Source organism: Rattus norvegicus, chromosome 7, assembly GCF_036323735.1.
Source record: "Rattus norvegicus strain BN/NHsdMcwi chromosome 7, GRCr8, whole genome shotgun sequence".
Classification (NCBI taxonomy): Eukaryota; Metazoa; Chordata; class Mammalia; order Rodentia; family Muridae; genus Rattus; species Rattus norvegicus.
In genome coordinates this window covers 134,116,287-134,141,327 of record NC_086025.1, presented here as the reverse complement: position 1 = coordinate 134,141,327, position 25,041 = coordinate 134,116,287, and the positions used below count along the sequence as shown (strand labels likewise).

General features: G+C 52.4%; 1 protein-coding gene across 11 annotated transcripts; it reads right to left on the bottom strand.

The window, feature by feature from the left end:
* Nucleotides 1-6,021: 6,021 nt before the first annotated feature.
* Nucleotides 6,022-23,411, bottom strand: Acvrl1 (activin A receptor like type 1). Of its 11 annotated transcripts, none has more exons than XM_006242303.3 (13): nt 23,357-23,411; nt 22,867-23,003; nt 18,061-18,351; nt 17,037-17,210; nt 16,513-16,652; nt 15,753-16,004; nt 15,353-15,564; nt 15,061-15,160; nt 14,177-14,323; nt 13,694-13,969; nt 13,357-13,554; nt 10,291-10,421; nt 6,022-8,004 (listed from the first exon to the last, which is right to left on the bottom strand). In XM_006242303.3, exons 5-13 carry the CDS (start codon nt 16,574-16,576, stop codon nt 7,870-7,872), a joined length of 1,515 nt encoding a protein of 504 aa, XP_006242365.1. In that variant the 5' UTR covers nt 16,577-16,652; nt 17,037-17,210; nt 18,061-18,351; nt 22,867-23,003; nt 23,357-23,411; the 3' UTR covers nt 6,022-7,869. The 11 variants fall into 11 exon arrangements, with proteins under 11 accessions (XP_006242365.1, XP_038934371.1, XP_038934369.1 ...); XM_039078443.2 differs by having other exon boundaries at nt 17,037-17,151; nt 18,061-18,251; XM_039078441.1 differs by having other exon boundaries at nt 18,061-18,251; nt 23,357-23,375.
* Nucleotides 23,412-25,041: the final 1,630 nt, after the last annotated feature.

Below are 25,041 nucleotides of genomic sequence, written 5' to 3'. Positions count from 1 at the left end.
TTTGTTGTTCAGACGGGAACTCCCTGTGTGGTTCAGGCCATCCTCCACCTCAGCCTTGAGAATCCTCACTTCACTCTATGTACATGTATATACATTTATACATACACATACATACACACACATATACATATGTATACATCACATGCCTCTTATACATCTACATCTACATAAACATCTACATCACATACACATACGTGTATCATATAGACATACATATATCATATACGAATACACATATATACAGACAGGATTTCTCCATGGAGCCGTGTTTGTCCTGGAATCGCTCTGTAGATCAGGCTGGTCTCAAACTCAGCGGTGCACCTAAGAGCTGGAGTTAAAGGTGTGGGCCGCTACACCTGGCTTGACTTCATTGACTTTTTTGATGCTTCCCATGTGTACAGCAGTTCACAGGTGTGTCTGGATTGTTTGTTCTAGTTTGCTCGCTAAGCATGCTACGAGGGCCAAACTTTGGAAATAATAGAACCTTCAAAAAAAAAAAAATCGAGACAAACAATGGGATACTACATTGTGCTAACAATAGAATGAAAGTTATCTATACTATGTATAAAGCCCTCAGAGATACATTATTTACCGAGGAAAGTAAGGCACAGGATATTGTGGACAATGTGCTTACTATTTGGGGGGGGGGACGAGGAGCACACATACATGTTCAAATCTGCTTGTACAAATAGAAAGTCGTTCTAGAGGAACGGAAACATAAGAAACTGAGGCTAGTGGTTTCTTTGGGGATTTGAAAACTTTGACTGAAGACCAAAGAGCAGCAGGGATGGAGAGCCGACACCCTACCATCCAAATCTGTTTTAGAACTGGGTATCGAATGCGTACATCTCCCCAAATTAACCAAGGGGCTTGGTGTTAGCATTTTGTCCAAGCTCCGCCCCACGGTTACCTGGCAACGATCAGGTATGCCTGACTCGCTATAAAAGAGGATGCTCAGCTCTCTCTTGCTCTTGCCTTCTTGCTCCTGCTCTGTCCTCTTCTCCCTTCCCCTTCTCTCCCCATCTCCCCCCACCCCACGTGCTCATGCCTGACTTCTACTCCTCTCTCTCTCTCTCCCTTCTTCTCTCTCTGTCTTTCTCAGTCTCTACTACACTCTCAACTCCCCTCCCCATGCCCTGAATAAACTTAGTCTATACTATACCGTCCTGTGGTTGGTCCCTCAGGGGGAAGGGATACCTCAGCATGGGCCCCCCCCCGAGGCACCCCCTTCCCCCACACCTGACTACACATCCACCAAACATATTCTCTTTCTTTATCTTTTTATGAACACAACACTTGGGCCTCTTGCTCAGTAGTGGAGAGATTGCCTAATGTGCCTGAGGTCTTGGGCTTCACTTCAGCTCTGCATATAAAAGCAGTGAATACTAAGAAAAACAGTGACCTGGGCCTTCGTGGACATTCTCTTCCGAGTGAAAATTAAATCTGTCAAAGCGGTTACTTTCTCTGCCTGTACGTCTATGCACACAGTTGTGAGCTGCCCTGTGGGTGCTAGGAACCAACCTTAGTGCTTTTTTTTTTTTTTTTTTTTTTTGGTTCTTTTTTTCGGAGCTGGGGACCGAACCCAGGGCCTTGCGCTTCCTAGGTAAGCGCTCTACCACTGAGCTAAATCCCCAGCCCCAACCTTAGTGCTCTTAACCGCTGAGCCATCTCTCCAGTCCCTTAAACCTACTTTACTTTCAGTTTCTAAAGATTATTATTTTATATGTACGGGTGTTTTGCCTGTCTGTATAGCCATGCACCACTAGTGCGCCTGGCCTACAGAGGCTAGAAAAGAGCGTTGTGTCTCCTGGAACTGGAGTCACAGACTGTCGTGAGCTGCCGTGTGGGTGCTGGGGATTGAACATGGGTCCTGTGGTAGAGCAGTCAACGCTTTTAGCCAGTGATCCGTCGCTCCAGACCCTTTGATTCTGTTTTATTTGTGGCGCTGAGGATGGAGCCCTGGGCCACGTGCCTGCTAGGCAAGTGTTCAATGCATCGCCACGTGCCCAGGCTACTGAAGTTCGTTCGATTTTAAACGTTGAGCACACAGAACTACCTAGCCCATTCATGTGTGCTTACTGGCTTTGTTAAGGAGTTGCATCTGTGCGGAGGAAGGAAAAGAATTGTCCAGCATCAAACCGTGGTACCTTCTGTCCCTGAATAAGGACAACTTGAAGCCCAGAGGCAGGCTGAACCTCCTCACCCACCTGGTGGCAGGTCAGTGTAACTGCAGGCAGGGCACTTGGGAATCAGCCTCTGCAAATAAATCCAACCCCTACTTGTTTGCTTTACTTCTAAGCATCTGCCTGAAGCATTTGTCCTGGAGGATCATAGGTTCCAAATTAGTAGTCTGGAAATTAGCGAGGCTGCCCATCAGTAGCCCCGAGAATAAAATGATGGAAAAATCTACTAATTATAGACCAGCCAGCGGCCACTGCAGCACAGCTTGGATCCAGGCCTCTGAGAAAAGGGAGACGAAGGAATCAGGGGGAAAAAGCCCAGACGGAACCCAACCTGTGAGGTCGTACTTTCTGTGCCTCTGCCCTTGCCCCTGGACTTGGGGTTAGGAGGACCCAGCATTCAGTGCTTCCTGCCTCCAAAGCTCCTCTCCCAGGGCTGGTTTCTGAGAACTATGTAAGACTTCGGGCCAAATTACTGGAGCCTCCAAAATAAGGAGTGGATGGAGGCGGGGGATGTTTTCTGCGCAGTTCTGGGAAGCTGTTGGCGGGGATTGGGGGGTGGCATTGGGCAGGAAGAGGGGTAGCAAAGGCAGACCGAATGCCCGCCATACCCTAGCCTGTCGATTTCCTTTTTCATCTCTTTATCAGTGTTTGTAACTGAGCTTCTTATCAGCAGGAAACGCCTGCCTGAAGGGATGAGGTAGGTCCAGGGGAATTGGATGCCAGAGACTAGGAATTCTGGGTAGTGCCTGGCTGCTAATCAGCCTGAGTAGAGTTGTCTTGGGATTTCCAGAATCCAGACGCGCTGCTCTGGTATTCAGCGAAGGCTGCACTGTATACTCTAACAGGGACCCCAGGCTAGAGTGTCTACAGGAGGGCGCCCAGAGACGAGGTCCAGTGCTAAGCCTCAGTGACCAAGGACAAGTCACTATAAAGTGAGAATTCTCTCAGTCGCCAGTCCTCCTTCTTCCCAGAGGAGAGGCCAAAGACATGCCAAGGTCATAAGCAACTCGGTGACAGTCCTAGTGAAGGGCACAATGGTAGGCCAGCCAGGTGCTCAGCATAGACTTGATACTGAAGGGGAGCAGGGATCACAGACCGAGTTCTCCCTGAGCATCAAATCCTTTAGAAGCACCGTCCACCGCTTGGTCACCGTGGTGACGCCTGTTTGCAATCTCAGCACTTGGGAAGTTGGGCAGGATGGTGGGAGGCTTTGAGGTCAACCTGGTCAATGTAGGCAAAACAGCGTAAGTTCTGAACTCTGTCTTATAACAGTGAAATTCATCAAGTTAGGGTTCTGACGTTAGGGTCTCCCAGGAGAGTGGTGGACTGACGGTTTAGAGCTGTTGCCCTAATGCGATTATCTGGGGGTAAGCAAGCCTTTCTAGGTGATTCAGGCCCAAGTTTATCTATTTATATGTGTCTTCCTCCTCCTCCTCCTCCTCCTCCCCCTCCTCCTCCTCCCCCTTCTCCTCCTCCCCCTCCTCCTCCCCCTCCTCTTTTTTTTTGTTTTTGTTTTTGTTTTTTTTGTTTTTTGTTTTTTTCGGAGCTGGGGACCGAACCCAGGGCCTTGCGATTGCTAGGCAAGTGCTCTACCACTGAGCCAAATCCCCAACCCCCCACCTCCTCTTTTGAGACTGTCAGAAGACTGAACACTCAGCCAGTTCTGGTAGCAGAGACAGGAAGGGAGCTGGGGTACTTGAATCCTTCACCTTATCTGCTGCTATCAGTTGCCCTTGAGCAACTGGCTGGGCTGTTGGTGATGGAGGTGATAACCTAGCATGCTTTGTCCTGGCTTCTCACCAATGCGTCTCCCTGGGCAGCCCTCCCCTCCATGTGCTCCTGCAGCCGGGGATGTAGGTCAATAGGAGTGGGTGGGTGAGAAAGAACAGAGACTCATTCAGACATGACACCCCTCAGGGCAGCAGTGGCAACACTTGAACCTGGAAACTGCCTGAAAATAGACAGTGTGTCTATGACATTATGCAAATTGTATGCAAAGTCGAGGAGCCCTCTGTCTCTATTTCTAGCAAACTGAATGTGGTCCTGGTAGAAGCAGCTTGTTTCAAGAGTCGCCCACCCGGAGCGATGACTGCACAGTTACCATCAGTCCCAGCCCTGGGACACTGGACTGGGCACACAAACCCCTACCCTACCCAAGGGCGGGTCTCAAAGCATGCAGATTTTGTCATCTCTTGGGCTATTAATCATTTCTTTGTTCCGTGTGTATCCCTGGCTGGCCTCTGGAATCATCTTGTGGCTGGGGATAACCTTGAAATCCCCATCCTCCTGCCTCTACCTCCCAAGTGCTGGGATTGCAGGTGTGCACCACTATACCTGGCTTTGGGATGTTGGTCTTAATGCAAGGGGTAAGCCAGGGGAGGCAGAGCACCTTCCTTATAGGCTAACGTGAGGCAGAACTGAAGAAGGATGGAGTCTGGGAAGGAAAGGAGCTGTCCAAGAGAGCCTGGGTACCAAGAGGCGTTGGCAGGGGAAGGGTTGATCGGCAGCGTCAGGGCTCAGGCTGCAGGGACCACTCTCACTCCATTTTGCATGCTCTAGCAAACATCCCCTCTCAGGGAGGGACAGAAATGCTTCCTCACTTTTTGTGTGTAATAAGGAAGTTGGAGGCTGGGGTCACTGGAGGAAATCAGAGCAAAGAGCAGAGAGGCTTGTGAGTTCTCTTTTTTTCCAAGGCAGTACTGGCATGTGCAAGCGGCCAAGGGCTTAGACCGCAGTAACCTCACAAGGAATCTTCTAACGGCCTGGTGATGGGTCAGTCCTGCCAGATCCTGTCCAGCCTACACGGAACTCTTGTACCGCAGTTTTCCCGATGCCCTTTTCCCGGGCCTCAACCACACTGTGGCCATTTGGGTGGCAGGCCTTGTGGACCCTGGAGGAAGGGAAGGAGGGAGGATGGGAGTGCTATTAGTGTCCCCATGCTCTAAGGGCTCCCTTCAGAGTCCTCTGGAAAGGTCTTGTCTGCTGTGTGGGCCAGGGAGGGGGTCCACCACCTTAGAGCAGAAGGCTGCAGATTTGCGCCCACTTGGAGGCATGGGGAGCAGACCAAATTGCCAGCCGCAGAAGAAACTGGGGCACTCTCCCTGTTTTCCTAAGAGAGGTCCAACACCCTCTTCTTAGAAACTTTGTGTTTCTGGGTTGTATTGAACCGAAAGACTCCTCCCACCTTCCTTCAGTACTCATCCCCTATTCTCTATGCCACCCTTCCAGTGGCCTGTCGCTCACAATTTCCTGGGTGGAGCGGGAGGGGCATGAGGTGCTCTCTGGGATTTCCAGGTAAGGGGAGCTTTTCATTCTGGGGGTGGGGGCTAATTCCAGACAAGGAGTGGGGAGCACCTAGAGAGGGAATTAAGAAGGAGCTGAACAGGGAGGGGCAAAGCCGCCGCTGAGTAAGGAAGCAAAAAGCTCTTTTTCTAGGTGTGGTTTCCAGGCATAGTCTCCCTACAGCCGAGAACAGCTGAGCGCATGCACGCAAGCACGCACGCTGCAACCCGGAGGAGGGCCCGGATCTGCTGGGAGGAGCCAGCCCGCTGTGGAAAAGGAGCAGGGTAGCCGTGGGCAGCGAGTTAGCCAGCAGAGGGCGACGTGGCTGGCATGGATCGTGTTGCTGTCTATCCCGGGTGGGATCTGAAATTTGAACCTCAGCACCATTCTCGGTGTGGGGGCATTCTAGAGCAAGCTTGTCCCAGGGGAATTTGGTGTTCTGTACTTTGGAATTTACTTCCCGTCCCCTTGGGTTCTCTCTGAACCTCTGGAACTGGACCACTGCAGTGTGTGTGTGTGAGTGGGTGGGAATACTAGCCTGGAAGACAACGGAAACTCAGGGGGTCAAACATGGTTTATTGAGGACCTACTATGTGCCTGTCACGGGCTAAGTGCTTCCATAAACTGTGTGGTTCCACTTGCACACCTGCGTTAGGAAGCATTTGGAGAATGCCACCTTCCTTGCCACATCTCCAGTCGTTCAACACCCGCACCCCTCTCCGCACTTAGGATTTCCTGGCCTGGAGGAGCTACTGTCTTCCGTTTCTGGCTGTGGAATCTGAGGATGAATTTGTTCCCAAGTCCAGTAGAAATAAAAATCCTTCAGGTCAGAAAGCGATTCCCTGGCTCCAGTGACCAGAGAACCTTCAGACTTTGCCCCACTGGTCTGAAAAAGTCCCGTTTACTTTCTGTTTTCCATCTCGTTTCACTTCCTGGTTCTCCTTGGTCCTTGCACACTGCTGAAAGGTAGTCTTGAGTGACATTATGGAGAGCTGGGAGCACACACCGGAGGAACTCAAGCGGTCGGCGCCGTCGGCGGGTCGGCACGTGTGCAGAGCAGGATGAACTGTCTCCGTTGTTTCACCCTTCAAAGGCCAAGGGTTTCTAGGCCAGGTCTTCCCAAGATGGATGCTGATCTTGTCTCTTGCCCGAGCCCTACTTTGCCCTCCATAAGCCTTGCCTACAGCCCGCTTCTCTCCAGTCCATCAACTCAGGCTTCGGGATGGGGTGTACCCTTCACATTTCTAAATGCTGGGACTCTTGGTGTTTCTGTAGGCCAAGTTCTCCCAAGGTGCACTTTCTGGGACCTGGCCCAGAGTGTGGGCTTTGGCCAGAGAGTCACAGCCAGGAGGTGTAGAACCCTGGTTGCTGGAGGCTTCTTGACAGGGGCCGAATTTCCTTTTAGTCTTGGAAGACCCCAAAGGAAGTCACCACCACCACCCCCTCCCGGAGCCCTGGGCAGAAGACCAAGCCACAGAGGGAGTCAGAAATTCCTGTGCTGCCCAGGTCCCAGGGTGGCCACTTGCAAAGCTCAAGGCAAGAACAGGGGCCTGGAGATTAGCCCAGGGGGCACGTTGGGCCATCCTGGACTGTGGTGGCTATTTACAAACCACAGCTTGACTCAAGTGATAGGAACGGGGTGTAGTAGACAAGACCTAGCTTTCACACAGCCTGAGCTTCAAGGAAAATCAGGTTCTGAGACACCTCAAAGGACATTGGGACAAAAGATCCTAAGACAGTGAAGTCCTCTCCTATCAGAGGGAGCAATGCTGGGTCCCTTCTACCATGCTTGACCTTCTCCTCAGAGGACCCTTGGGTTTTGATGCCTTAATGAGTCAGCTGAGGTGGTAAGGGGACGGTGGGTGGAAGGGTCAGGTACCACCTCTCCCAAGAGACTAGCATTCGCTAGCCAGGGGGTCTAGTCAGGACAACGGAAAGGCATCATAGGAGCAATAAACACCCACAGAGAGACACTGAGGCTGCTGAGTATCTCTCTGGCTGAGCCCCAGCAGGTGGAATGTCTGCTGAATCTGGACAGGGCCCTGTGCCATCCTGGCAGCTCTGACGGGGCAGCAAGGTTGACCAAGGGTGGGGAGTGAAAGCCCAGGATCCGGGCCCGGGATTCCCTGGCTTGGCCACCCTGCCCTGGGAGTGGTAGGGGGTGTGCTCTGCTGGCCTTGGGGACAGGGAATCCAGCCAGGCGTCAGAGAGCCGGCCACTTTGAGCAGGCCAGACGGAGGCGGATCGAATTTCAGCCCAGCTGTATTTTTGGCTGAATGGGCTGGGGGCCAAGCTGAGCAGGCACACGCAGGGCACCCTGCACACTCGAGCTACCTCTACCCAGACGGGCTATGTCTTCTGGCCCAGCACATACTTTAGGCAGAGAAAGTCTGGTGATGCTGGGCTAGTGAATCACTTTGGGTTTCTCTGGATTCTGGCTGAGCTTCTGTAATGTCTTCTTTATGCGCAGTGCGGTGAGGCGAGCGGAGGGGTTGGGGTACCAGCACTCTCGCATCATCTGGGCCAGCCCGGAGAGGACCTGGGAGGTTGGGAGAGGGGCAGAGAGAAGAAGAGGTATATGGGTCAGGAAGCTGGAAAGGAGGCACGGTGTGAGGAAGCAACGGCTCAGTATTGGGAGACATAGTAGGAGAAAGCACAGGAAGGACGTGTATTGGACAGGAGGAAGAAAGGCAAGGCAAGAGAGAGAATGGAGCCTGGTGGTGGTGGTGTACACTTTTAATCCCAGCCCGTAGGCAAACTCAGGTGGATCTCTGAATTCGAGAGACCAGCCAGGACTACAGAGTGAGAGACAGGACAGCCAGGGTGGGACAGACCCTGTCTTGAAAAACACACACACAAAGAGAGGAGGGGGGAGGGGAGGTAAGGAGGTAAGGATGAAGAGGGAGGGAAGTGGAAGAAGAGGGACATGGGGTGAAAAGATGGTGGCAGAAACAAGCAGGAGAGAATGTAGGAGGGTGGGAGAGCTTTGAGAGCCCACAGATACCCCAGTGCACAGTCTCTGCGGAGTAACTGTCCCCTTCCCCGCCAGGATCCTCTGTGAAAGGTATTTCTGCAAGTCTGTGCTGCCTCTTGCAGCCTGAGACCCAGTGCACAGGTACCGACCCCCAGCCCCTCCACCAACCATGACTGGGAATGTGGCAATGATGGGCATTGCTCCAAAAGTGCCCCCGTTTCCAAGAAAGAGTCCATCCCAGGAAGCTCAGCGGGCCCTGGACATCCTAAGAGTCAGTATACATCTGTGCACCGGACGGCATCTATGTGGTCTCTTATGTATACACATATACGTTTATTATCTTTCAGTACACATTTGTTGAGTCTTAGTGTAGGCCAGGAACCAAGGTAGCTGGTTGGAATGTTAGAATGAGAAGTAGGACGCTTCTTGGAAAGAAGGAGGGGCTGAGTGGGAGAAGGCGGGTCTGAGTGGGAGAAGGCGGGTCTGAGTGGGAGAAGGCGGGGCTGAGTGGGAGAAAGAGGGGCCGAGTGGGAGAAGGAGGGGCTGATTGGGAGAAGGAGGGGCTGAATGGGAGAAGGCGGGTCTGAGTGGGAGAAGGCGGGGCTGAGTGGGAGAAGGCGGGGCTGAGTGGGAGAAGGCGGGGCTGAGTGGGAGAAGGCGGGGCTGAGTGGGAGAAGGCGGGGCTGAGTGGGAGGGGAAAGACGATAATGAGGGGCACATGGTCAAAATACATTATGCTTGTATGAAATCAAAAGAAGAAATCATTTATTGTTTGTTTGCTTGCTTCTGTTTGTATGGGGTGTTGAGACAGGGTTTCTCTGTTTAGCTCTGGCTGTCTTAGAACTCACTCTGTAGACCAGGCTGTCTTTGAACTCAGAGATCCTCCTGCCTCTACCTTCCACTGCTAGGATTAAAGACATATACCAACATGCCCGGGCGAAGAAAAAAACAATTTTTTTTTCTTTTTTTTCGGAGCTGGGGACCGAACCCAGGGCCTTGCGCTTCCTAGGTAAGCGCTCTACCACTGAGCTAAATCCCCAGCCCCAAAAACAATTTTTTTTAAAAGAGTGAGTTGGGCATGGTGCAGAAACCTTTAATCCCAGTTCCTAGGAGACAGAGGCGGGGAGGTGGATCTCCTTGAACTTGAGGTCAGCCTGGTCAGTAAGACTCCTGTCTCAAGGAAAAAAAAAGTGAGCTAAAAGCGCAGGTTTTGTCTTCATGGTGCCACAAGTGTATATATGTCTGAGTGTGTGTGTTTATATATACATGTATTTCTTTAAGTATGGAATGTCTTGAGGGAAAAAAAAAATCATCATCAACAACAAAAGCCAGATAGGAGAAGTTTAGCAGAGAGGTTTTGATTCTTGCAAGTGAGGTAAAAAGGTTATAAAATCAGATTGACTGAAAGGTCCGAGAAGGACGAAGGTTCCGCAAGCCAGGTGTGTAGGGGGGAATACCCAGAACAACCCACAATCTATCCAAGAATCAGAGGTTGTAGAGCCAAGATCCTGAACTCAGAAATTCAGCTGAGAATCAATCTCCACCCATGCCAACCCAGCCCCAGCCCAGCCAGCCCAGCCCCAGCCCCAGCCCCGCCCAGCCCCAGCCCCAGCCCCAACCCCAGCCCAGCTCAGCCCCAGCCCAGCCCCAGCCCCAGCCCCAGCCCCAGCCCCCAGCTCCGGCCCAGCCCAGCTCAGCCCAGCCCAGTCCAGCCCAGGCCAGCCCCAGCCCAGCCCAGCCCCAGAACAGCCCAGCCCTAGCCCAGCCCCAGCCCCAGCCCCAGCCCCAGAACAGCCCAGCCCAGCCCCAGCCCCAGCCCCAGCCCAGCCCTGGTCCAAGCAGAGGTCTCACCGGATCTGCTGCCAGTCGGTTAGGGATGGTGGGGGTCTGCTGGTCAACACACACCACCTTTTTCATGTCCTCAAAACTGGGGTCATTGGGTACCATGTCATAGAAGGGTGGCCTGTAGTCCTCCACAATGCCTGGGGATTCAAGGGATGTGGGACAATCACTTGGAACCCAGAGCACCCACAGGATGACCATGCTTGGGGCTAACTGCCTGATTATATTTCTCCTGAGAGCGATCCCGTCCTACAATATAGTAACTGTGCATATAGCTCAGAACTACTGCCTGTGTTCCAAGATTTCCCATTCGTCCTCCTGGTGGTATCTCTGTGTGGTACCACCCGAGTCACAGATGGAGAAGCCTAGAGTCAGAAGCACCGGATTCGTGTTGCCTAGCCAGTCACGGCACAGTCAGGACTTGAAACCCGTTTTTTGGCTTCCTAAGCTGGATCTTATTTTCATCTTGCTCAGCTTCCATTCTGCGCCTGGGTTCCACTGCCTGAGTGATGCCCGATTACCCTAACAGCTGGTGTTCCGGAGCACTTCCGGTGTGTCCCAGAGCACTTCCGGTGGGCCAGAAGGGGTCCTTAGTGCTCTACCCGCAAGCCTCACAGTGGCCTATGGGGACTGTAGCATTGAACCAAAAACAGTAGGTCCAAATGTTCAGAAATTTTGTCTTTAAGGATCAACAGGTAGCAAGCGACAGAACTGGGACCTAAGGCGGAAATCCAACACCAAATTCCTCGATTCCGCTCTCTCAGCAACATTTATGGTAGGGCTGGATGAGGCTCGTACGTAATAAGGGCAACAAAGAGCAGAAAAACACCTCTCCGAGAAGCAAAAGATTTACTCCCTGGTCCAAATAAGATGTGCTTACTGTCAGGGAAGGTTCACGTCTCTGCAGACCCCATCACCAACGGTGTCCCCACCCCATGTCTAGTTATCCCGAGCCATTTCTGAAAGGTGTGCCTGTGGGGTCAGAGGCAGCCCCATGTCTCTTCCTCCTTCCCAACTCCAGGCCGCTTCTGTGATCATGAAGACCAGAACCTCAATGAAGCCTTCAGCAGCTGTTCTCCCCGTGGCGGGCTTCCAGGCTGCCCCTGTGCCGCCGGCGCCCTAATCAGCGATTTGCAGAGGCCTGAGCGTGTCTAATGAGCCTTTAATCAGTGCCGGGGCTGACACCAGATTACAGTGTTTATAATGCGCTAGGAGTCTGTGTGAGGCTGACAGAGCTTCCCCTCCACCCCAGGAGCCTAAGGCAAATCCATCAGCTCCTCCTTTCCTGCGTAGCTAGGCCTACTTCTTTGGTTTCATCCAGGTACCCTTTCCCCAACTCCAGCCACTTAGAGCTGACTCCAGCAGTAAATGCCCCGGGATCAGAACCCCTGGGAGACTCTCTGGTGACAACTGGGTCTCTGCTGTCACAGATGACCACCAAGGAGGAGTGACGTTGTAAAAGGCTGGCTCCTAGCCAGTAGATGCTCAGGAAATGAAAACATCTCTGGTCCCAAGGGGCAGGGCTCTAGTAGTATGCCCGGGATTGTCTGCAAACTTTCAGGACTCCCAGCATCCTTGGCCATAGACAGGCCCCACAAACGCTAACATTGCAGCAGTTAGCTGTCCAGTCAACCTGTGGTCCTCCATCTACCCCAGGGTTAAAAGGCCATTAGCCACAGGCCAGCACAGGGCTGCACAGGGCTACACAAGGCTACACAGGGCTGTACAGGCCAGCATAGGCCAGCACAGGCCAGCACAGGGTTGCACAGGCCAGCAAAGGGCTGCATAGGGCTGCATAGGGCTGCACAGGCCAGCACAGGCTAGCACAGGGCTATGTAGGGCTGCACAGTGCTGCATAGGGCTGCACAGGTCAGCACAGGACAACACAGGCCAGCACAGGGCTGCATAAGGCTGCACAGGCCAGCGCAGGCCAACACAGGCCAGCACAGGCGAGCACAGGCGAGCACAGGCCAGCACAGGGCTGCACAGGCAGGTGCTTCTACAGTCTTTTCAAGTTATGGTCTCCTGTGGCAATCCACTGTGATAATGAGGCTGCAGTAGGCAAGCAGCACAGAAGCCAGATAGCTTACACATGAATGAAGAAACCAAGACCAACATTTAACTACCACAATAACAGACAGCACTGGCCCAGAATCAGATGGCCTGACTTAAGATAGCCAGCCACAATCATGCATCTCTGTCTTTTCTTTTAGGAAGTGGAATAATAATATGTAAGTGCTCTTTCATTATGACCACTAATATTTAGCTCTAGGCACGGTTTGCCTTTCTTCTCTGTGTAGTCCTGGCCGATCTGAAACTCAAGGCTGGCCTTGAACTTGTAGCAATTCTTCTGCCTATGAGTACTGAGAATACACCAGCTTGTAGATATTGTTCTAAATACTTAATTTGGATCATGTCTGCAACAACACTTTTTTTTTCCTCCTAATTTCACAAATGAGGAAGGAGGCACACCAGGGCTAAGTACTCCCTGTCAGGACAAAACCTGAAACTGAGTCCAGGCAATCTGACTGGCCAAATGCCAACTCTTACCAAAATAAGAGACTTCAACAAGTTAGAGTATACATTGTGACACATATTTAAGCTCCACAAATGCTAGCTAGCTTAGCTGCTTCCCTGCCCCGCCCCTATGCTCAGGATCAAAACCTATGGCATTGAACATGCTGGGCAAGCATTCTACCACTATATTTCCAGCTTTGAATATTTTTTTTTTGTCTCTAACTCAAGATTTCAAGGCCACATCCACACCCTCCCAGGTTCAGATGAGCCTTAAAGTCCATCTGTGCTGAACTAGGCGATTCATAGCAGTAAAAGAAAACTAGGAGCTCTAACCTCAAACCATCAGGTCAAGGGCAGAAAAGACCAGCCACCACAGAAAACCAGGTCTCCATATATTTACACACATACGCGCATCCGTGTACACACACACACACACACACACACACACACACACACTTATGCATGCATGCATGCATAGACACATACACATATGCACACACACACAGATACACACATGCATGCGCGCACACACACAACCTGCATACGGTGGGCTCTCACCATTGATGATGGTCCGCCGGGCAATCTCCCATAGCACTAAGCCGAAGGCCCAGATGTCTGTCCACTTGTACGACTCAAAACAGTCTGTGCGGATCTGCTCATCCAGCACCTCGGGTGCCATGTATCTCTTGGTACCCACTCGGGGGTTGTTACCAATGTCCAGGTAATCGCTGCTTTGCGAGTGCATCACAGCCAATCCTGCGGGTGTTTGGCGTGTCAGTCCTGCAGGGCTCCCACACAGGGTGACCACTCCAATTCTCTCCCGAACAAAAACAGGCAGAGCCAAGCATGCAAGCCCCGCCCTCAGGTGAAGCCCCACCCCCTCTCTCCTGCTCACCCAGGTCTGCAATGCAACACTGCAAGTTGCTCTTGACCAGCACGTTGCGGCTCTTGAGGTCACGATGGGCGATGGCTGGTTTGCCTTGAGTGCCAAAGATCTCTACATGCAGGTGCGCCAGGCCGCAGGCCGCGGACACAGCCAGCCTCAGGGCCAACTGGGGCTCCAGCGTCTGCCTCTGCAGAAAGTCATAGAGGGAGCCATGCTCGTGGTAGTGGGTGATAAGCCACAGCTGCGTGCTGGAGTTCCGCGAGGTCATGTCGGAGGCGATGAAGCCTGTAAACAGAAGGGTGTGACCAAAGTACCCAGAAGGAAGGAGTGGTGAGAAGGTAGAGCTGCTGAGGCACAGAAGGGGTGGGGCAGAGACCGAAGGCTGAAGCTGGTCTGGGAGTTACATCAATGCCCAGTTCGGTGTATTCCAGCCCTGAGTTGAGGGAGTTGGGGTGCCTTGGCCTGGGAGAGCAGACATGTCCCCTAGCTTGCCTAGGATGTTGTCGTGTCTAAGCAGAACTGTGTTGTAGATCTCTGTCTCCCGGAACCAGGACTGCTCATCTCGTGAGGAGAAAATCTTGACCGCCACACTCTCGCCATGCCACGAACCGCGCCACACCTCGCCATATCGGCCCTTTCCTAATCCGTGGCCAAGGGAAGAATAAGGACCACGCACTAGACACACATAGTCCTTAAAAACCCCCACCCCAATTCCGGATGCTATGAAGATAGATCCCCTCTGCAAAAATCCGATTTTATTTATTTTTAACTTTTTTTTTTTTTTAAGTATAAGGTCTCATTTGTCTTGCTGATTTGGAACTTGCGATGTAGACCAGGCTGGCCTTGGACTCACAGAGATCTGCCTGCCTCTGCCTCCCTAGTGCTGGTATTAAAGGCATGTGCCAAAAACCCCAGCTGCCTTCTAGATCACAATATTTTTCATTTATTTATTTATTTATTTATTTATTTATTTATTTATTTATTCGTGTGTGTGTGTGTGTGTGTGATACACACTAAATGGGATCACATGTGGAGGTCAGAGGACAATCTGAGGAAGATGGTTCTCTCCTCTCGACGAGTACGTCGCAGGGATTGGATTTGGGCCATCAGTCTTGGTTCTAGTGCCTTCCCCTGCTAAGCCCTATGGCTCTCCTCAAACCTGAAAATATACCTTTATTAACATCTTGTCCCAGCTTTGGGCTACTCTTAGCTTATCAGTTCATCCCTGTCCTTGCAAAAATGACCTGACCTTGGCCCAGAACCAACCCTACCTAGCAGAGTATCTTACTCTGGCCCAGGCTGGATCCAGGCTGGATCCTGGAAGCCAAGAGCTTCCTGACCTCCCCAGGTCTATCCCCAGCTCACTGAGTGCTTACCCACACACTCCACCAGTGCAACCTGTCGCGCTACTGTCCTCTGCACCAAGAAGGGTAGCCCTGAGCCGCTGCCTGTGGTACAGTCGCTGACCAGGAAGTCCTGAGGATAACGAGTAGTTAGTCAGTGGCTACCCCCCATCAACCACTGCCTTCTCCATTCTCTGCCACTGCTGGCTCCACTGCTATATCACAGCTTGACTCTCACTGTCATCATTGGGTGACCCCTGATACCATAGCTCCTCTCTCCACACCCACCCTCTACCCTGGTATCCCGGGCTGCCCCAGGCCATACCCCCAACATGCTGTCTCCCTGTTCCGATGCCTTCAGGATGAGACTGGACTCGCCCAGGTCACTGTGCAGACCCCGCTGCTTCTCCTGCCTTCTCCGGACACGCCACAAGCCCAGAGTGCCCAGGGCCACCAGGACCAGCAAGGCCAGCACGGGACCCAGGATCAGAGGCAGATGGGCATCTACTTCTGGCTCCTCCGAAGGAGTTTGGGTGGCTGGAGGAGGGGGACATTGAGTCCCAGCTCTACCAGGCTAGCTCTCCTGACCCTGAGCCAGACCACTTACAGTCAGATCCCAGCATCCTGCCTCCCCACACCCTCTCCATGTGAACCAGGGCATGAGAAGAAAGAAGGGCAGGGGGCATAGTTTAATAAGAGGAAGAGTGGGAGAACACCCGACGTACCCTCCAGCATCAGGGACACATTGTGGTTGCAGAAGGATCTATAGCAGCAGTGATGGTTCACAAACTCCGTGGGACGTCCCAGGCAGAGCTCCTGGTTCAGGCTCCCGCAGCCCCGATAGACCTGGGGGTGCCTGCCCTGCTCTCGAACTAGCACCACTGTGCACCATGCCCCCTGGCAGATTGGCCTCTTGCAGTGTGGGTTCTCACAAGTGCAGTTTACCAGCTGACCCCTGGAGGGCTTCACCAAGTCTCCTGGGGGTCATGAGAAATTTAGGCACTCTTCCTACTGTCCCATCCCTTCTGATCTCACAGGCAAGCCCCTCAAGCCTTGGTCCTTTAATCCCATCCCCTAACTGTTCTTCTCTCTGAGCCTTGCCCCTAGCTACAGGCAGTGAAGACTGAGAAGCCAGTTTCTGTCTACAGTCTGTACTGGGACCTCCTCTCCCTACTACAGGTCCTCCAATGGTCCCAGGCTCCCCCTGTTCACAGAGAGTGTTCACAGAGAATAATAAGCCTCCCTCTTGTTCTCTCCACCCAAGACGTAGGTTCTATCCTGGAAGGAGCCTTGGCTTGCAACTCAGTGTCACGAAGATATAAAGGAAGGTGGGAACAGCTTGGGGGCCTAGTCTACGGGACTACTGTCCCTCCTCCAGCCAGGGCCCTGTTCTCAGCCCCCAAGTTCCAGTCCTAGCAAAAGCTGACCTGAACCCAGATAGCCTCCTTCCATTCAGGTCCCCATGCTGCCCCTCCCAATACTCACCCTTAGTTAGGCCCAAGGCCACCGACAGCATCAAAAAGACCCTTCGGAAAATCCCCAGGGTCATGGTCCTTGGAGATAGGAGGAGAAGAGATGTGACGAGATCTGCAAACTGTGATAGCTGTGGTGACCAAGGTCTCCTCCTACCAGGAGGAAATCACCAAGAGGTTTTTTTGTGGGGGGGAGGCAGAGAAGCCACCTCCCAACTCCTACGTCTGGTTTCAGGGCGTGGCTTGCAAGGGAAGTCCCGGTTCACTTCCCCATGGAAACCGTCTGCTGGGGGTAAGGGGTGGAGAGCTATGTTTAGAAGAGAGCCAGAGAGGACCATGGCTCTGCTCCCACTGCTGAGTTTAGAGGGGATCAGGCCGGGAGGGTTGCAGACCGACAGAGCTACAGCGGAAGAACGTCTCTCTTATAGCTCGTCTCTTGTCCTCAGTCATTTGCCCATCACCCTGCCCACCCTTTCCCAGTGCCCCCCCCCCTCCCAAAGCCAGGCTGCTTCAAACATAAACAGGTCCCGTCCTCACTTCCTGCCATTCAGGGTCCCGCCAGGCCGGCTACAGGAATCAAGATTGTTTAGATTGAAGTCTGGATAGAACACGCTGGAGTCACGCACAGCCGGGAGCTCAGGGTAGGGGCAACCTGGAGCCGAGACGACCGCGTGAAGTCTGTGTGGGTACCCTATGCACCATCAACCCCAGCTCGGATTTAAAAAAAAAAATGTCGTCTTTATTATTGTGTCTGCCTGTAAGGGTCCTTGTGCCAAGGTACGAGTGTGAGAAGTCGATCCTGTAGAGCTGTTTTTCTCCTTCCACCTTCACATGGGTGCTGGGGATGGGACTCGGGTCACCTAGCTTGTGTAGCAAGCATCTTTACCTCCGCTGTACCAGCTCTTCGTTCCCCTCCCCTGCTGCTCTGTTTTTTTTTAAGCTTTATTTATTTGTTTGTTTATTTATTCTATATAAGTAAACTGCAACTGTCCTCAGACACACCAGAAGAGGGCATTGGATCCCATTACTGATGACTGTGAGCCACCATGGGGTTGCTGGGATTTGAACTCAGGACCTCTTGGAAGATCAGTCAGAGCTCTTAACCGCTGAGCCGTCTCCTCAGCCCCTGCAGCTCTGGTTTTAAAGTGGGGAGAGTAAGGCTCACCCAGGGGAGGAGGCCTCTCAGATCCCATTAGAATTGTCTTGCAGGGGGTTGGGGATTTAGCTCAGTGATAGAGCGCTTGCCTAGGAAGCGCAAGGCCCTGGGTTCGGTCCCCAGCTCTGAAAAAAAGAACCAAAAAAAAAAAAAGAATTCTTTTGCAGTAACAGGAGTCTAACCCGAGAGTATAGACCCCACCTCCCCAAACTGTTCCTTCTTCTCTGTGTTCTGAGCTGGTGGAGCCAACCTCTGCCTGCATCCTCCAGCAACCCTATACAGCCTGACAGTGACTAGCTATAAAAAGCCCGTTTCTCCCTTGGAGCCATCTGGGCCCCCTTCTCTCTTCTTGCTGTCCTGGGAAAGGGCTGGGGGAGGGCCAGTGGTACAGGAAGTGAAACATACTTAGACACTGAGTGTTTGACCTCGAAGAGTTGCCTGGGGTTTCACTCTTCCAGAAGTTTGACGGACGCTGGTGAGAGACGTGACTCTGGGAGATGACAGTCCTCAACTCAGGACCCAAACCAACTACTGCTTCAGAAGCTGCACCACTCTTCCCTTCTCACAGCCCCAGAGCCAGCAGACAAGTGCTGAGCCTGTAGCAAGAGGAGCCTCGGTCAGACGGGAACACAGACTTTCCGAATAGCAGGGTGTGCAGGCTAGATCCTCAGCTCAGGAACCAACATGTGGAGTGTCCTGTGAGAAGACACCAGAAGTCTGGAAGGACTGGTCGCTTACACTACAGAGGCCCATGCTCTAAGCTTGGTATTGAATGGAGACCCAGGATGCTTTTTGGGGGGCAGGATGTCTAGGGTCAGGCTGAGGGGCTTGGTGGACCTTTCTGGCTAGTGGAAGCCCCAGCCTTCCTGCCTGGGTTTCCTCTGCCCCAGAGGCCTGGTCTGAGGGAGGAAATAGAAACCTGCCCTGCTGTTGCAACTGTGTCCCAGGTTCTGACCTGCCTCTTGCCCCTGCTAGTAACCAGTTAGGACTCTGCAGGGTTTCTGTGGGTAAATGCAGACGGGGCATGTTCCAAGGCTGTGGGCAGGAAGCCATTAATGGCAGACTTTATCAGATGTGGGTAATGGCTATCAACAAGACATCTCTCTGAGACGTGCAAGCAAGAGTCCACCTCCCTAACCTGCCTTTCCTCTGCATATTGGAACCCCATGCAGTGGGTTACCTACGTAGATCCCTTGGTCTGTCACCCACTCCAGGTTTCCATTCAGTCTGCCTGAGACAAGCAAGAAACATACTGGGAGCCGGGTAGAGTAGTGCACGCCTGTGACCCAGCACTGCGAAGGCTGGTGATTTGGGAATACTGAATGATGGGGTCAGGGGAGATGGCTCCATGCTTAAGAGCACAGACTGCTCTTCCAGAGGTCCTGAGTTCAGTTCCCAGCAACCACGTGGTGGCTCACAACCATCTGTGATGAGATCTGATGCCCTCTTCTGGTGTGTCTGAAGACAGCTACAGTACTTATATATAATAATAAATTTAAAGAAAAAAGATGCTGGGGCCAGCCTCAGTTGTGTAACAAGACATGACACCAGAAATTCATAAATGAGTGGGACTAAAGAAAGGAAGGAAGGAAGGGAAGCATGCATTTGTAAACGGTTTCCCCAGGGAGTTCTGATCCATTTGGGTGAGCACCAGGCTTTGAGGACTATGTCTGGCACAGAGCCGGGCCCGTCTCCTGTGCTTTTGTTAATGTCACAGGACATCGCTGGGTGGACGGACAGATGGAAGGGACTCTGAGTTCCTTTCCCAGGTGCCTCCCTATCTCTTTGGGAAGAAAGAGAATGACACAAGACCAGGGACTCGGTGACACTGCAAAAGGAGGGTGAATATGGGGGTGGGCGAAAAGAATCTGTTTTAAACATCAACAGCATAGGGAAAGGTTGGTAGAAGTCACCCTGGTCCAGCCCCAGAGATGTGACAGAGCTGGGGTTAAGCATGAGGCAGGGGTAGGTGGGCTGTGTCTTGAGCTTCTCTTTTCCTCCTTAGTAAAATCACACAGAGAATCTCTTACACACAGACGTATCACCGCTGTTGGCCAGAAATCACGGACTTAGTTAAACGTCTTTCAAAGATTAATTCAATGCAGGGAAGTAACAGCAGGCAGAACGCTCCAAGTGCTCAGTCTGTGACAGGCACGGAACCTCAGTGGCCTTTCTCTTTGGGGCCTCGCAACACTCCCACAGGAAACAGAGCTAAATATGGCGGTGTGGTGGTAAACTTAAGTGGCTGACAACAAAGCCTCCCTTAATCACGGCTATTCCTCTGGAGTTAGGTGAGGCCCTCAAAGAGGCAAAGAGGGTCCCCGGTCTCAGCAGACATTAACAATATGCCCCCCTGCTGGTGTCAATGACTAGTACCCTCCTCCCAGTGTTGTTGCCCAGAAACCCCTTGCTCATTTCCAGACTTCTCGTGTTTGAGCCTCATGTGAGGACCCAGAGAGGATCTTTTTGTGCCTGTCAATCTTTTTGTTTCTTTCGGCAGCAGGGCTCTGAGGTCACACAGTGATTGTCCCAAGGCAGAGAAGCACTAGGATAATTCTGCTATCTTTTACACTCTGGGCTTACTGGCCTCCTGGACCCTGCCGGTCTCAGTATTCACCTGCATATGCCCATAGCAGTAGAATGTGGCAGAATGGCCTAGAGTTTAGAGTCTTAGGCATCTGTAAGTGGTATGGTACAACAGCTCCCCCTCATCTGAGGGTGATGCATCCTCAGACCACACTGAGTGCATGAAACCCAAACTGAATGTTCTGTCACCTTTACCTATAACACACCTGTAATAAGGTTTAATTTGCATATTAGACCCAGGAGACATTAACATTAGTAAGAAAACATGATACCCACAGTAATGTGCTATACCCAGGACCTCCACCTTTTTACTTAGAGGAAGCACTGGGAAGCTTCTCCTTGGTGTACTGAGTCACCAGCACCCCTGTGCTTATATTTGAGGCCATTGCTCATGGAAATAAAGGTTTCTTGACCAGAAGCACAGCAGCACCCAGTCTGATAACCCTGACAGCTACTGGGTGACTAATGGACAGGTAGAGTGTACAGCATAGATGTACTGGACAGAGAGATGATTCGTATGATGGATGAGGTGAGGGGAGATGAGATCTCTCCCCACTCTGGAGAGGTATGGATTTTAATAATAATAATAATAATAATAATAATAATAATAATAATAATAATAATAATACATCCCCTAGTTTTGGAGACTTCTATGGTCTATTTTCACACCACAGTTAGTTGTGAGTGACTGAAATCTCTGACAGGGAAACTGCGGATAGGGGAGACTCCTCTGCTTACAGCACAGAGGTCAACACACTGGCCCTGATCAAGCACAGCTTCTACGACTTACAGCCAGGAGATTGGCATAAGGAGAGTACCATCTTCCAGGGTCACTTGGCTGTATGGTAAGTGACACAGGGCAAGCTCAACGGTAGCCATGTATGCTGGCACAGACCTGTATCCCAGCACTATGGGGCCTCCTGAGGCAGGGCAACTAAGAGGCTAGAGCTGGCTTCTGGTCCCAGGTGCTGCAGGAGCCGCAGCTTACCGTGCAGACATGGCCAAGTCCAAGAACCACACTACACAAACCAGTCCCACAAATGGTACAGAAATGGCATCAAGAAACCCATGTCACGGGGGTTGGGGATTTAGCTCAGTGGTAGAGCGCTTGCCTAGGAAGCGCAAGGCCCTGGGTTCGGTCCCCAGCCCCCAAAAAAAAGAAAAAGAAAAAAAAAAAAAGAAAGAAACCCATATCACAAAGATACGAATCTCTTAAGGGGGTTGACCCCAAGTTCCTGAGGAACATGCACTTTGCCAAGAGGCACAACAAGAAAGGCCTGAAGAGAATGCAGGCCAACAATGCAAAGGCAGTGAGTGCTCGAGCAGAGGCCATCAAGGCCCTTATGAAGCCTCAGGCCATCAAGCCCGAGATGCCAAAGGGTCCCAGCTACAAACGCAGCTGTCTGGCTTTCATCGCTCACCCCAAGCTTGGGAAGGCCCAGGGTCGTAGGCTATGCCAACCAAAGCCCGAGGTTCAAACCAAGGCAGAGGCCACAGCTCCAGCCCAGGCCCCAAGGGTGCCCAGGCCCCCGTGAAGGCCCCATAGAAAAGGCTCCTGCCAATGTGAGGACAGAGGGACAGCTATGACACACCTATCTACACACTATTTGCAGATGACCAGCGTCCTATGCTGTTTTTACAAATAAACTTGAGACAAGGAGAAAAAAAAGAGAGAGACTAGAGCTGAAGTGGGTGGACTGAGAATCTGAGGCCAGCTCTGTATTGAGAAACAAACAGAGAAACAAACAAAAAGAACCACCCAACCATGGTGTCTCCTGATGTCAGGGATTGGAGCCCTTCTCAGAGTTGTCCAAAGCCTGAAGCTGACCTCTCTTCTACAAGCTAGGCACAGTCATCTCCTATCTGATAGGTTCTGTGAGCAAAATCACCCACAACGTAGAAGAACAATTGAGATGGGTCGGGAGACAGGTAGTGTAGTGAGGGCCCCAGACCCTAGACAGACAGATCCGTGAGGGGTCAGGAAGGGCGCCCAAACTCACCCAGAGCCTGTTCATAAGCAGTGGAATGTGTCCTTAAAGGAAGGCCTAAAAGAGCAGCTAGCCTGGAGCAGTTCTCTCCAGAACTGACAGTCTGGGTCTCAGCCTGGGGAAGGGCTAGGATTCCCTAGGACGTCCAGGCAGGGGGATTCTGTAACCATATAGAGGCACAGTTGGGGTGTCAGGTTCTTCAAGCAAGAACTGGTCTGGGGAAAGTGGGCTCTATGAGGAGGTTCAGCAGGGTAGTCACCCCTAGGTCAACCCACCACCCTGGAGGGACCTGGGAGCTCATCAGGGAAGAATCCTTCAGGAACATTTTACCTTTTTAGATAAATGAATGGGTCGGGCGGGGAAGAGAAGCTAAAGGCCTCAGGATACTTAGCAAAAAAAAAAAAAAAAAAAAAAGGTTTTGATTTTCCATCCGGATTCGTCCCGCTTGCTCCTTCCCACTTTCATGTGGGGTAGCAGGCAGGTGTGTGCCCACAACCAGGGAACCGCTGGCTGTCTTGCCCGCCTAAAACTGACCCTGCCACACGCCACCGTCTGAGAGGTCTTTGAGATCCACAAGAAAGGTCCCCTGAGACCAGGGACACGTCTTCTTGCCCGGCCCAGCGCGACCCCGACTCACCTTTGGACCGGGCGACAGGACCCCCGCCTCTCCTTCCCGGAGGCGGCCGGCGTCTCACGTCCAGCGCCGGCCTGTGGGGCCGGGGAAGGGCTCGATCCGCTCGGCTGGCGCGGCGGCCTCCCGGGACTGGGAAGGGGCTGGAGCAAAATGTTTCTTATTCTAGCTTCTTCCTGCCTGGCCCCGCTCCACCACTCCCTCCTAATAACTCGTTTCCTATTGCCCAGCACGCCTCCGAGCATCAGAGCTCGGCTCCAGAGGGCCGCAGAACCCAGTGCGACCACCCCAGTCCCCTCCCCGCCACGAAGGGGCGAGCTTCGACCCGGAGCCCCCGTGAGTTCTAGGCAGGACCATTTGGACTGAGCTGGCTGCGGAAGCGTCACTCTAGGCCAGGAGAGGGGATGAGGGTAACGCGCACCCAGAGGCAGAAACTTGCATCCGTGCGGGCTTCAGTGAGGGGCCTGTGCGAAGTAGCAAGTAGCGGGCGACTTACCTGTGCTCATCCACCTCACTTCTAAAGAACAGTGCAGAGAGCTGAGTTTGGGCTGGGAGTGTCTGCTCAAACATTCGCTCCGCCTTTTGGACTCCCCACTTGGCCTAAATCTTTTTGCCTCCAAGTTCCAGCCCTTCACCCTTAATACTTTTGTTCTCATTCGTTGTCCACAGTATTGGTCGTCAACTATCAGCCTAAGGCTAAAGAGGCTCAGAGAGTTCTGTTCTGAGTCTGTCTGGTCTGAGCACCTCAAGGCTTGGCGGTTGTTCCTCTCCATCAGGTCAGGGGTGGTCAGAATGGAGGGAAAGGCCTCCTTGTCCTTTCTGTCCAGTTTGGGCGGGACCCCAACCATGGGAGAGGGCAGACTCGACTACCAGATGGAGCTTTAGAATTTGGGGCATGGAACCTTGTGAGGCTGGGACATACTGAGCAACGGCAGAGGGCTCTGATGCACAGGCTAGGAGTGGGTGAAAATCTATGCCTTCCTGAGCAGGACTTGAGTTTCACTTGAATATCCACACTGACTTTGAAGTGGGGAGCTCCCACCAACTGGGAGTCCAGGCTAATTGCTGGGACCCCACTAACACTCCGGGCCCTCGACCCCAGCTATGCACGGTACGCAGTGGACCACCTTACAAACAGGAGACGGTGCCTATCTAAGTTCCTCAAGGAAGGCTTCCTTGGGCTAATATTTGAGAAGGGGTGGCCCTAGTGCCCAGTAGGAGAACACAGAAGCAATCTCTAAGGTGTCATGTCTGTAGATTTTGCAAGATGGGGCAGAGATGCTCTACCCTTTGGCAGGAATAGAGGCTGGGGGAGGGAACCCCTTCCCCAGGTTCACACTGATCTTACTTCCTCTGCTGAGACCTTCCCTCTTCACATGCCAGCAGCCTCTTGAATTGTGAGCGCTATGACCTTCCAAAGCCCTGGCTCAACCAAATTTCAGCATCGGGACAGACCGTGTCCTGCAGCCAATAGGAAGTACTATGGGATTACAGTATCTGCTTCTCCAGATTGTGGCGGTCACTTCACCACGTTCTCTTAGCTAAAGAGCAGGGAGCCTGGATACATGACGGTCTTCACACCCACTCTTCCTCCTGCCTGCTATGGCTTCTGGCCAATCTCTCTCACTCTCCAGCCTGTGGCTTTCTGTCTTGAGTGGGATGGGACCCATGGGACCTCTGCAGCCCAAGTCCAAGGCCTGCCTTCTTGGGAAGTCGTGTCTAGGAGATCATGGGTAAGGTCAAGAGCTGGAAGTGGCTGAGGGGAGTCAGCAGGGACAGGAGAGTTTCTGTGGGCAGGCCTGTGAAGCAGAACAGAGAGAGGCAGATTTAGGAGGCTGAAGAGAAGCTGTGAACGGGGGTGGCATCTTCCCTCTCTTCTCAGTGTTCCGGACACTGGCTAGTGTGAACCCAAGCCTCCCATAGTGCACAGGGAGCCTGGGGTGGAGGAGGGGGATGTGGGAGGAGTGACACAGAGCTGGAGAAAGCACTAGGGCCTCAGGCCAATGAGGACATAGAAAAGGAATTACAGACTGTGTCCAAGTCTACAAGAATTAGTTGCTCACAGGGCCCAGCTGTTGCCTATATTCAGTGAGGACAGAAAAAGATGAAACAGGCCCAGAGAATTCTGATCTAGAACCAGGGATGCAGAAGGCTTCCCAGCAGGGTCTGAAGCAGAGGTCT

Bases quoted from the DNA above. Each gene is read 5' to 3' on its own strand.
- Acvrl1 (XM_006242303.3), bottom strand. From the start codon at position 16,576: ATGACCCTGGGGATTTTCCGAAGGGTCTTTTTGATGCTGTCGGTGGCC. The intron at 15,161-15,352 runs GTATGGCCTGGG...CGTTATCCTCAG, and splicing joins AGGGAGACAGCATGTTGGGG to GACTTCCTGGTCAGCGACTG. The intron at 13,555-13,693 runs GTGAGCAGGAGA...AAACACCCGCAG, and splicing joins GTGTTGCATTGCAGACCTGG to GATTGGCTGTGATGCACTCG.